General features: G+C 38.0%; 1 protein-coding gene across 3 annotated transcripts in view; it reads right to left on the bottom strand.

Annotated features, from left to right (window-relative positions):
• The window catches only part of AMN1 (antagonist of mitotic exit network 1 homolog), a 1,021,978-nt gene that overhangs the window by 707,470 nt on the left and 300,602 nt on the right, over window positions 1-13,906 (bottom strand). For all 3 annotated transcript variants that reach the window (XM_044088123.1, XM_044088122.1, XM_044088124.1), the window contains exon 4: window positions 1,647-1,864. In XM_044088123.1, coding sequence (XP_043944058.1) covers window positions 1,647-1,864 — 218 coding nt within the window. The remainder of the gene's footprint in view (window positions 1-1,646; window positions 1,865-13,906) is intronic.

The following is a 13,906-nucleotide window of genomic DNA, read 5'->3' as shown; positions in this document are numbered from 1 at the left end:
AAAGCTATGCTTACTGCTGTCCAATTTACCACTGCTTAGAACCCACCAATGACAAAACAGTATTGGGTGCTTTTTTATTTGTCAAAAAAAACCAATACAACTTTATATGCTACAGTCCCACATAGTCAGTCCACTACTGCCCCATTAACCCTAGGCTGCTGTCTCATTCTTACTCCATGGAGCTGCATTACCTTGGATGACTACTACTATTTCCTAAGCAAAAAACACAAATTGGAAGATGAGGCAAAAATCCAGACATTCTTCGAAAATCCATACAAGTGAGAGGCATGATTTCATATTCAATACAACACTCTCCCTGTCAGGAAAGCTGCAATTTAATGAAAGTGTACTTTTAATGAACGATATATTTGTGAGCTAACTTGTTTGTGTTCACTAGATACACTGATAGTCATTAGTCTCTTTGTGCATGTGTCTCTCTGTCATACACACACACACACACACACACACACACACACACACACACACACACACACACACACACACACACACACACACACACACTCTTCTACTTTCACGCACACAAACATTCTGCTTTCATGCATGCACTCACTCCGTGCTTACCTATTAACAAGTGCTATCCCTTTCAAAGGCAACGGCGGCAAATCCATACACGAGTCCCTCTTCAGCGAGAACACACACACACTGATTCTTCAGTGCAAAATAATGGCGTAAAAACACTGACCCTTTTTTGGAGAAAAAACAAAACTAGAAGGGTGCTTTGGCGCATACACACTCTGACATTAGAGTTACAGGTCAGGGGAGCAAAAAACACAAAACAAAAAAAAGTGTTTTGGGGCATGTGTACATCGATGTTGCAGTTGGAGGTCGAGGGCCGCATGGAAGAGCTCTGAGGGCTGCAGGATGGACACATCTGCTCTACAGGATGAAAACATTTTCTGCAAACACCAGCAAACAGATGTTTTCATATAAAGACCAAAATAGAATACCAAGGATAAAAACAGGATGTAAAACCACTATAAAGAGACTACAGTAGGAACACCTATGTGTTTTGAGGTAATATTGTATCTTTCACATCATCCATGCTGTTTGAGAAGTAAAGTAGCACAGTGCCTGAAGCTGTAACAGTAGTTTGTGTGATTTGTTATAAAAAGTTACTTATTGGTTACTGCTTTTATGACAGAGTTTGATGCTGCATCAGTGCATATTCTGCAAGCTTCTGTGGGCAACAGACTGTGAATGTAATTATAACTAGACTCATTTCAGCAGAATCCAGCCAGCAAGACCTTAGGTGTCTTAAGAAGACTTTGGTTCCAGCACAGTAAGCAGCTCCTTATTTCCCTAGAATGACAGCTCTCCCTAATTAAGTCTAATGGTATACAATCTAACAGGATAGTTAATTCTTTATATATATATATATATATATATATATATATATATACACACACACACACACACACACACACACACACACACACACACACACACACACACACACATGCATACACACACACATGCATACACACACACATGCATACACACACAGCTAGCTAGTTAGATGGAAAGCTTTTTAATTTTTTTTCTAAATCAAATATGGTACAAATACAGTTGAAAAAGAATGATACATTTTGCATTTAGCTGTGTTATACAAAATAAGCTATACGTACCTTGGTAGCAGAAAACTTGACAGACTGCAAAAAGCAACTATTTTGTCCAAGTGCATAGAGGGCACTATCTGTGATATTTGAACATCTGCCAATATTCAATATCTGAAGATGCTTGCAGTTGCGTGCAATTGCCAAAATGCCTTCATCTAACACATTTGAACACCTTTCCAAGTACACTTCTTTTAATGAAGGACAGGATGATGCAATACTTATAATTCCTTGAAAAAAAAACAGTAAGGTGAACTCTAGCTAGCTGTACCAAAAATACTTAACACCAATCATTTAAGTCTTGAAAGAAATATCAGAACATACCACATCAGTTTATCTGTGAGAAAGCTTTCTGGATTGAATGGCCACTTGGATGTGCCTTTCTTGTGTACTGTCTTATAATTTAGTTCAAATCCAATGCCCCAGCACTTGGGGTAAACCTTCCTTATTCTCATCCACAAAACACATGCCAGCCCTATTGAATGCATATCTCCGGGATCCTCAGCCATTCTCCTCTAGATGACTATAGAATTAGACTGCAATAAAACACACTGACAAGGCCATATAATTATAAACCTGAAGTTTACAAAAAGGAAGTCTTGCACCCAGAGAAACACAGAAGGGATGAAAGGCAGAAAAATTTCCCTCTGCACAGGATCCTCCCGAAAAGCAGTAGATGTGATGAGCAAATGTTGCATCTTCATTTCGAGGGGGTCCTTTACAGAGGGCGTTACACTTGGACCAAATCCAAAACAGTGCCACAAAATGTATTTACTTATTTAGTTATTTATTTAACATTTGTTTACCGGGAAAAATCCTAAAAATATTGGCATCTTTAACACAGCAGAAAAAGGTAGATTTCACACAGTACCTTCTAGTACAACCCTACTACCCTTGAAGGGGAGATCCAAACTACAATGCCTAATGTAGGAACGAAATGTAATTTATGTACCTACCACAATGTTAGATTTCTCTGGTCTTTAGATATTGGGCCTGTAGAACTGGTGCCAGTGGCACCATTTAGCAACAGCAACAAACTCCTCACAGATTGGGCTCTTCCCTGCTCATAATCTTCTGCTCCCAGTGCCTTCTCCAGATTGAGACTGCCAACATTAAGAAACTAAGTTACATACAAATAGACAGCAAAGAAAAAAAAAACATTGAGCTATGGTCTCTCACAGATCCCTCATAAATGACAATTTGGAAGGGAAAGGTGATGTATGGGCAGAGACGAGAGAAGTCTAAAGTTGTGATAAGTACATAACTTATGTACTTCTCAGGTCCTGTCCAGACAGTGAAACTGTAGGACAGAGTCCCTAGCTAACCATGGTAGCCTAGTCAAGTAAACCTCTGATAATGGTCACACCAAAGGATGCTCTCATTCTAGAAATAGAATCGAAAATGCATTATTTAGCAAAGGTACGCAGGGAAGATCAAGTAGCTGCTGCAGTAATTTTATCAAGTTACGAAGAAAAGCCATGGACATAGCTACAGCCTACAATGAATGAGACTTAGGTGGGACAGAAAATTGTCTGCCACTGAAGAGTAACAAAAGGAAATACAATCCTAAATCAATTTTGTCAGTGTAACATTGGTAATTGTTTTACCAAGCCTAGGAAATGAAAAGCTAATAGAGAGTTGCTTATATTTCCTGGAGCTATTAGTCCTATCCAGATAAAAATGTAGTTGTCTGTGAACATCCAAGCAATGCAAGAGATATTCTCCCTTGTTACAGTATTTAGGAAAGAAAACCTAGTAGGTACCTTGAAAGTAAAGAAAAATTTCATCCTAACAGATACATAGTGTGAGTGAAAATCTGACAAAAAAGAGACTGAAGCTTAGAAACCTTCCTAGCAGAGGTAATAGCTGCCAAAAAAGCAGTTTTCCACTACAAGAACTTAAAAGTCAGATGAAGCAGTCAGTTCAAAGGGGGTTCTGTTTTAGAGACTTAAGCCAAAAAATTAAAATCCTAAGCAGGGGCTTGTTATTAGAGGTTTGCAATAAAATATTCCATTGATAAAGGTCTTACAAGAAGGGTGAATGGCTAATGAATGATTTGGAAAACCCTCGTAAAAACATGAAATTGATGCCAAATTTACAGTCATTGATGAGTAACTAGATGGTCTCTTATACATTTCTCTCAGAAATGCTATTGCTGCCTCCAAAGGTGCTGAAATTGATGAAACATGCCTAAATGAAGACCACTCCAAACATTTCTTCCATTCACCTTTATAAATCCCTCTCGTTGTTGCTTTGAAGCCAAAATCAACTCTACGACTTCAAGGGGGAGAACCAAGAATTCCTAGCCATTATTGGAAATGGAGAAAACAGCCATTAGGCCGCAGTGGTGCAGCCGTTAGTGTTGTCGTCTCACAGCAAGAGGTTTTGCCGTTCGATTCCCGTGTTGATAGTAAGATTGTCCCGATGGGGTTAAGATTTTTTAAACAACCCATGGGTATTGATTTAACTGGTACCGTTAAAGATGAATTTTATTTGTTTTTTGATGAATGTGGGTTTAATTATATGCGTTTAATTATTAAAAAATAATGATGAAAGATTAAGTAATTTAATACAGGAAGCTGAGAAGCTCAACACACGTATAGTTCATGATTTATTATTTACAGAATGGGAAAGGTTATATAATAAGCAATTTTTAGAAGCAGAGAAATTGATTGACAAGGCAAGTCAACGTAAATCAAAAAATTGTTAAGGGATAGGGAACAATATAATAAAGGGATAGCATACACTTGGCCTAGTGCTAAGAATGACATGAAACAAGGAATCAATAATCGCTATAAAAATTATTACAACTATAACCATCATAACCATTCTAATTACAACAGTGTTAATTATAACAAAAAAAGATGATTTTGGATCTCAGGAACGTGAGGGGATAAGGGGTCAATATGAGAGACAGGATTTTCAGAGACATCCAAAGGATACAAGTCCACCGTATCAGAGAAAAAATCCCTTCAACAGGAAGGGATACAATTAAAATTAAAATTACCAGAATTATTGACTCCAATTCATAATAACATTATCATTAACAATAACAATAACAATAACATTAATATCAACAATGATGTGACTGATGGAAAATATGACCAACCTGTAAATAGTATTAATCAATATTTTGTGAAATCCAGTCATACATTGATGAATATAAACAGCAACAATGACAACCAAGATGATGAAATAATTACTAATGGAAATGTTTACACTTACAAAAATTTAATTTTAACATTTATAATTATTCTAATATTGTAATTAACAGTGTGTATTTTGATTTATTTATGAAGGGTATGAAATTTATTCCTAACCCAAATTTTAACTTAACTGAATTATTGATAGATTTTAAGAAGTATGTTAGAAAGATCAATTTGGAAGTATTCTTTAATAATTCATCAAAAACTGAATATACTAATACTAGATCTAGTTATTTGTGCACTAAACCTAGTACTTTTACACCACCTAATCATCCTACTATAGATACTTTTGATAGAGTAGTAACAAGGGAATTATATCAGGAATGTATTAACTTGAAACAGATTACTAATATTAATAATTTATCAAAAAATGAATTGAAGTTATTAAATGAAATAAGGAATGATAACAACATTAGAATTATGAAACCAGACAAGGGGGGAGGGATAGTACTTTATGATAACATACAATATATTAAAAAAATATATGATATTTTGTATTTATCAGGTAATTATGAGACGATCTCCCTTAATGAATTACATATAACTTATCAACGTATTGATTCATATATAGAGGAATATTTATTAGATGGTCGTATTACTGAAGAAATTTATAAATTTATAAAGGTTAAATTTCCTAAAGTAGCTTCACTTATAGGAATACCTAAAATACACAAAAATACTAAAGACCCCCCGTTTAGACCAATAGTTGCGGGTAGTTATTCCAAAACATTTTATATTGGTAAGTATATAGACATTCAATTAAAAAGTATGTATTCGACTATCAAACATATGGTTAAGGATTCTTGGGTGTTTCTAGCTAATTTTCCAATTGATATAGTAAAAAACAGTAATAATTTCACTACTTGTATAACCACAGTTACAGTGGATGTTATTGACATTCTCATGTATCCCCAAGCAGGATGGCCTAGAGGCTTTTAAAAATAGTATAGTTAAACATACTACTCTTGACTGGGATGAAATATGTTTATTGGTGGAAATGATGTCTATTGTATTAGATAATAATTTTATATATTTCGAAGGAGAATATTTTAAGCAAACGAGGGGGGTAGCTATGGGGGCAGCTTGTGCCCCCATATATGCTAACCTCGTTATGCTACATTGGGAGGACACCATTTTGTTCCCCAGTCAATATTTCACACATGTAAGATACTATTCAAGGTTTCTTGATGATATTTACATCCTATGGGAAGGTGAGCAAAAAATGTTGTATTTAAAAATCCTATAAATTGTTGCAAGTAGTGAATATTAAAAAATTACTTATACTGAAGGTAAACATGGATTACCATACCTGGACACCCATATCTCTTATAATGATGGTAATGTATATTCCACCATTCATAGGAAGAGTACTTCCTCTAATAGCTATTTAGCATTCAGTAGTTGTCATCCACATAAAGTTAAACAAAATGTTTTTAAGGGGCAATGTGTCCGTGTAGCATGTATGGTATCCAACTTCAAAGATATGAAAAAAGAATTACAGTTTATTAAAAGTTTATTTACTCAAAGAGGATATCCTGAAGAAATGATGGATGCAATAATAACATACGTTACAAACCAATGGAATATTAAATATAGACCACTTTTGGGAGTTGGTAATATAATTTTTCAAAATGATGATATAAATTCCCACACAAACATATTAAATAATAACTATCATAAAATGTTTATACTACAATTTAACATGGGTGTAGACCAGATTAAAAAGATTATTTATAAATTTTGGTATTTGATTAGTAGTGACACTAGTTTAATAAAATTATTGGGATCTAAACCTAACTTTATATATAAAATGGGTAAAAATATGAAATATCTTTTGGAACACAGACATATAGAGGGGAAAAATAAAAACTATTTAAGTAATAACACAAGAAGTAGTAAATGTGGATTCTGCAATCAATGCAGATATATGCCTTTGGAAAATAAAATAAAATTACGGAATGGCTTAAAATCTAATATAAAATGTAGATATGGTAATTGCAATACAAAAAATGTAATATATTTAGCAAAATGTAGTAAATGCTCAGGTTTTTACGTTGGAAAGACAGAAAGATGTCTTAAAAACGTATATATGACCATATATATAGTATTAAGACAAAGGATAAAACTAATGCACTATCCAGACATGTAGAGACTGAAGATGTTGATCATAATTTTATGTTTAGCATTCTTGACACTATTGAAATAGATCCTAGAGGTGGTGATTTTAAAAGTTTACTTGCATATAAAGAAACATGGTGGCAGATATACTTAGATGCCACCACTTTTCCTGATTTAAATGAATTTATATCTACTAAATCGTTATTATTAGTATAAAGTGAGATATTTAATAAGAATAAGATATATAATAATGTATTTATTAATAATTTATTACTTGTTAATATTATTATTTGTTTGCAAACGTATTTATAAATGAACTTATAATTATGTGTAACAATATTTATATATACAAATAATAAATTTTTACATCATATGTAAAATAATAAAGTTTTTAGTTAAGGCTTATAAATAAGTTTTATGAAAATTTTTTTTTAAATTTTTATGAAATTTTTATGAAATTTTAATAATTTTTTAACATATTTTCAAACACAAAATTCTTTATATACTTTGGTTGAAGTATGATTATATAATAGCCCATGCTCATCTTCGCTGTCTATGTTGCTGTTATAGTTATAGTTATTGTTATTATTACCATCATTGCTTTTATTATTAGCATCATTATTATTGTTACTTAAAATACCAGTTATTTAATTAACTAAATATTATCATTTAGAATATTATCATTTGGATTTATTTGCACATACATATATTTTGTCATTACTAGCTAACATATATTCTTTATATATTTCTTATATATTCCTTATATAATCTCTACATATTTTTTATATTTTATTATTTTTTTTATACATTAATAGGTTCGTTGATGTTCGCGTTACACTGTTCATACAACATACTAATATGATTGTATTTAATTAAGATCTTATATTTTATTGATGCATTCTTTTAAAGTATAGTCTTTTATGTATTATGAATATCACGCGTAGGTGACTCTTTTTGTAGTCATTTAACCATTTGCACATACATCTGTATATACGTGTTAGTATGCTTTTAAATATTAATGAGTGGTTTTGGCGCCACTAAGGTTACTTAAGAAGCAGATTTACAAGTAATTAGTAGTTCTGATGAAGACCAGTAATGGTGGAAAGCGCTTGACTCTCTTTGTATGCCACTTTTGTATATTCGTTTGTTACGAGTCTGCTTATCGAATTTGTCCGTGTTCGTGTTTATATATTTTTTTGTCATTAAACTGTGGATTACTATTGGCAGTCGTTTGGCACTTATTGGTGTGCTCCTGGCTTTTTTGGAAGAACTTAAAGTCAGATGAAGCAGTCAGTTCAAAGGGGGTTCTGTTTTAGAGACATAAGCCAAAAAATTAAAATCCTAAGCAGGGGCTTGTTATTAGAGGTTTGCAATAAAATATTCCATTGATAAAGGTCTTACAAGAAGGGTGAATGGCTAATGAATGACTTGGAAAACCCTCGTAAAAACATGAAATGTATGCCAAATTTACAGTCATTGATGAGTAACTAGATGGTCTCTTATACATTTCTCTCAGAAATGCTATTGCTGCCTCCAAAGGTGTTGAAATTGATGAAACATGCCTAAATGAAGACCACTCCAAACATTTCTTCCATTCACCTTTATAAATCCCTCTCGTTGTTGCTTTGAAGCCAAAATCAACTCTACGACTTCAAGGGGGAGAACCAAGAATTCCTAGCCATTATTGGAAATGGAGAAAACAGCCATTAGGCCGCAGTGGTGCAGCCGTTAGTGTTGTCGTCTCACAGCAAGAGGTTTTCCCGTTCGATTCTCGGCTGGAGCGCCTTCTGTGTGGAGTCTGCATGTCCTCCCCGCGGTCAAGTGACGCTAAAGACATGCAGGTAGGTACGAGCGTGAATGGGCATGCCTTCTTTGATGGTTGGGCATTGAGCTGGCAACTCAGCACCGTAAAAATCCACTGCCAATAATGAGCGGACTGGAGTTCTGCTGTGGCGACCCCTAACCAGGAAAAGCCAAAAGACTTTATTGGAAATGGAGAAAAAGTACAGTTTTGTACCTACCATAAATGTAGATGTCCGAGAGGTATGCATCTGCAGTCCTTACAAATGGGTTGTCCTGTCCTCAGGCAGCCCTTTGGTCGGCCAGATTCCAAAGTCTGGGTCTGGCCTCGGCTGATGTCACACTTCACCCGACGTCATAGCTGCAGTTCTTCGGGTATTAAGGCATCAGCCGACGCCATTTTCCTCAGTGTTTCTTGCCCCAGATGCCAGGTGCCCTCTAGGAAGGCTAAATTTGGATAAATGCAAATATTTCCAAACAAAAGAGAGCAAATAGAAATAAACATGTATATACATATATACAAACAAATACACCATAATAGATTCCCCCAGCTAGCTACAAGATGGGCAAATACCCTAGGAGTACCACAGAGGGGAAGGAGGGTGGGTAATCCTGACTGCAGATGCAAACCTCTCGGACATCTACATTTATGGTAGGTACAAAACTGTACTATGTCCTTCAAGGATGCATCTGCAGTCCTTACAAATGGGTAGAATACCATAGCCAAACTGGGGGAGGAGGTAATAATAAGATTATGGTGTAGTTAAGATCCCTTGCAAAACAGCAGTGGCAAAACCTGCTCGGGATCTGGAATATAAGGGTAGATTATAATGCTTGGCAAATGTATGCACGGAGCTCCAGGTAGCAGCCTCTAAAATGTCTTTGGTAGCCACTCCTCGTAAAAAAGCTGTAGTAGTGGCTGTAGCCCTTGTGGAATGAGGTCTGATGTTTTCTGGAGTTGTCTTCCCATGGTAAGAGTAACAGAATCTAATGCAATTTCCTATCCACTTAGAGATTGTCTGTTTTGAAATTGCTTTTCCTTCCATTCCTGTTGCATATGCTACCAGTAACTGGTCAGTTTTTCTATTGCTTTTGGTTCTGTCCAGGTAGTAGCGTAATTGTCTATGTACATCCAAGGTATGTAATAGCCTTTCTCCCCTGTTCTGTGGGTTGGGGAAGAATGTAGGCAGGTGGATAGCTTGGTTTAAAGATACCCTGGAGACCACCTTTGGCATAAAAGTAGGATTAGTTCTCATGGACACTCTATCTTGATGGAAGATAAGGAAGGGCTGTACTGCCATTAATGCCTGTAATTCAGAAACCCTTCTTGCTGAAGTGATTGCAAGCAGGAAAGCAGTTTTCCATGATAAGTACTGTAATTCTGCTGTTGCTGCTGGCTCAAAAGGAGGGAGTGTTCATTTTTCTAGCACAAAGTTCAAGTCCCAAGCGGGTAATGGTGGCTTCCTTGGTGGTTTTACATTTTTAATTCCTCTCAGAAACTGCCTGAGTAGAGGATGTGAGAAGACTGGAGGATCCATGTTGTATTCTGCCGAAATAGCTGATGCATGAATCTTAATGGAAGAATAGGACAGGCCATTGTGGAAAAGTTCTGCCAAGTATTCCAGGATGTTAGCTATGTTTACCAGTGACACATTTTCTCCTTTTGCTGCACTCCAAATGAGATATCTTTTCCATTTTGCTGAGTAAGTTTTTCTTGTTGAGGGTCTGCGAGCCTCCAAGATAATGTCCTTAACTCTTTGAGATAAATCTGGGTTATTTTGTCTTATGCAATGTTCCAGGCAGCTAGCTGCAGCGTTTTTAGGTTTGGATGCAGGGTTTTGAAGTTGTTCTGTGTTAGCAGTAAGGGAACTAGGGGCAGAGGCCATATTTGTTCCCGAGACATACTCCTCAGTAATGGGTACCAATGCTGCCTCGGCCAGTCTGGAGCTATCAGGATGATCCTTGGCCGGTCTTCTTTGATCTTCAGTAGCACCTTGTGCATCAAGGGAAGAGGTGGGAATGCATATGCTGTCAGGTCTTTCCAACTGAAAGATAGGGAGTCCACCTTCCAAGCAAGTGGGTGGTATGCCCTTGTGCAGAATTTTTTCAATTGGTGGTTGTGTGGGGATGCGAATAAGTCTATTTCTGGTAGTCCCCATTTCCTTGTAATGGATTTGAAGATGTCTGGATGCAGCATCCATTCGTGGGCATCCGTGGTAGTTCTGCTTAGGATGTCTGCTAGTATATTTTCTTTTCCTGGTACAAATATTGCCTGTAGCTGAATGTTGTAGCTCAGGGCCACATTCCAGAGGTCCATTGCCATCCGGCATAGAGGGTATGAATGTGTGCCTCCCTGTTTGTTGATGTACCACATAACTGTGGTGTTGTCCGTCCTTATCAGCAATTGACCCTGTTGAAGAAACGGTCTGAATGTCTGAATTGCCAGTTTTACTGCCAGCATCTCCTTTTGATTTATGTGTAGGTTCAGCTGGTCTTGAGTCCATAGGCCTTGTATGCACTTGTCCAGCATGTGTGCCCCCCAACCGAGGTCTGAGGCATCCGTGGTGATAGTCTGGCTTGGTTGAGGGCTGTGGAAGGGCAATCCCTTGTTCAACTGACAGGCCTGGGCCCACCATTGGAATTCTTGCTTCAGGCATGGAATTATTGGAATTTGGGTTTCTAGGCTGTGCTTGTGCTGAGACCATAAATTCCTTAGGTACCATTGCAACTTCCTCATATGTAGTCTGGCATGTGGAATCAATATTATGCAGGATGCCATGTAACCCAGGGCTTGCAGGACTTTTCTTGCTGTTAGCTGGTTCTGCGTTGTTAATGCCATGAAATAGAGAGGAAGGTGCTTCTGCTTTTCTGCTGTGAGGGATGCCATTTGATTTGATGTGTCCAGTTCTGCACCCAAGAAAGTTAATGTCTGGGATGGTATCAGCCTTGACTTTTTTATATTGACTGTGTATCCCAAGGCTTGTAGTAGATGAATGACCTTTTTCAAATCTTTTTCTAATTTGTTTTTGTTGTCCGCTTGTAACAGGCAGTCATCCAGGTAAGGGTAAATTTGAATTCCCTGAAGCCTGCAATAAGCAATTACTGATGCCAGGCATTTTGTGAATACTCTGGGCGCAGTAGATAAGCCAAAGGGCAATGCTGAGAATTGATAATGCTCTGATCCTGCAAGAAATCTGAGGTATCTTCTGCAATTTGGTCGTATGGGGACGTGCAGGTATGCCTCCTTGAGATCTAGAGTTACCAGCCAAGACTCCTTGCCCAGCATGGGAAGGAGCTGCTGTAGGGTCAGCATCTTGAATTTTGGAACAATGAGATATGTGTTTAGAGCGGACAGGTCGAGAATAGGTCTCCATTGTTTTTTTTTTCTTGGCACCAGGAAAAGTCTGGAGTAAAATCCTTGCCCTTGTTCCATAGACGGTACCTTTTCTATAGCTCTCATCCTTATCAAGTGGTCTATTTGTTCTAGAGCTTTTTTCTTTTGATTTGGAGGTAGGTTTGGCATTCCTCTCTTCCTTGGTAGAGTATGGAAGCGAAACCTGTAACCTTGGTCTAGTGTCTGTAAAATCCATTTGTCTCCTGTGATGTGATGCCAGTTTTCCGAAAATAAGGCTAGCTTTCCGCCTAAGGGTGCTTCTAGTTGTTCCCTGGTAGGCGGTCTCAGAGCCAAGTCACTGTGATTGTCCTGTGGAAGTGGTAGTGGCTGGATCTGTGGCAGTACTTCGCTGGTTGTTAGGCTGCCACTGACGCCCCCTGTAGGCACCTCTGGATTGACCCCTGCCTCTTGGGCGCCTATTCCTGCCTCTCTGTGCTCTGGTGTCTGGAAAGGACCAATTCTTGGAAGGCCAGTTCCTACTAAACCTTGGAGGCTGGACCTGCAAGAAATCCTTGACTGTCTGGACAGATTTTGCTTTCTCTTCCACCTTCTTCAGCACCTGCTGTGCAGGGGAGCCAAACAAATTGAGCTTATCCATGGGAGCATCTAGAATCTTTGATTTAACATGGTCTGGTAAGGACTGCTCTTTTAACCATGCATGCCTTCTGATCACTGTACCAGTCATAGCTGATCTAAAGGAAGCCTCCAGTGCATCATAGCCGCATTTTAAGGAATGATTACTGACCTGCTGAATGTTATGTACCATTTCCTGAAGAGATTTTTGTCTAACGGTTCAGGCGAGGACAGTTTTTAGTTAACTGATCTAACATAAATTCCTGATACTGAATCATGTGGAATTGACAGTTTAAGGCCCTAGCTGAAAGAGTAGCAGAAGTGTAAACTTTTACCCCATCTCTCTAAGGCCCTGGATTCCCTTTCAGAGGGAGGGTTTTTGGCAGAGGTAGCTGCTACTGCCTTGGGTCCCTGTGAAATAGTTTCAGGATCTGCAAAAGGAGCCTTATACAAATGATAATGTGTGTCCGGAACCCTGTAGTACCTGTCGGGCTTAGCAGGGGCCGGAGGAAGTGAATCAGGAGCAGTACAAGCATCATTAAATGCATCATCCACAACAGTAAGTACTGGAGGAATGGCTAAAGGCCTATGCTGTGGCAAATGCAAAAAGGTCCTAAGCCTTTTCCTAGAGTCTGAAAAATCCTGGCCCTGCCATTGAAATTGTTCCCTCATAGCATGCAAGGTTTCCCCAAAAGAAAATTCCTCAGGAGGAGAGGCAGAAGGAATGGAGTCTTCTGCATCAGAGTCCTCATAAGGAGAATAAGGGCCCTCTGGAGGGTCTGTATGTTCTGAATCATCAGAGGAGTAATCTGTAGAAACTGGCTCAGGGGGCTCTGCTCTAGGCCTCTTCTCTGGAGGTGGGTGAGAGGCCCTGTCAGGGTGAGGTTGGGGTCTCCGGATCAAAGAAATAAGATCCTCTGCTAGACTAAGCATTTGAGTACTAGAGCTAGGCCTGTGAGAGGGGGTCTTAGCAGGCACATTCTTGGTAGATTTTGCTGCTTTAGCCCTGGCAAAAGCCTTAATCGACATGGATGCAGGGGGCCTAGCAGCTCCACGTGCAGGAGTAGATATATCTAAAGGAATAGTATCAGATAAATCCTGTGATCCTGCAGGAGCAGGTGGGATTTCAGTAGCAGATTCAACCATGCTGGATGAGGCCTCGGTAGGAGGCAAGCTTTCGA

This window comes from Protopterus annectens, chromosome 11.part0 (assembly GCF_019279795.1).
Source record: "Protopterus annectens isolate FY-2018-M chromosome 11.part0, PAN1.0, whole genome shotgun sequence".
Taxonomy (NCBI): Eukaryota; Metazoa; Chordata; order Ceratodontiformes; family Protopteridae; genus Protopterus; species Protopterus annectens.
Note: the sequence above shows the minus strand (reverse complement) of the source record. Positions and strands in the feature narration are given on the sequence as shown.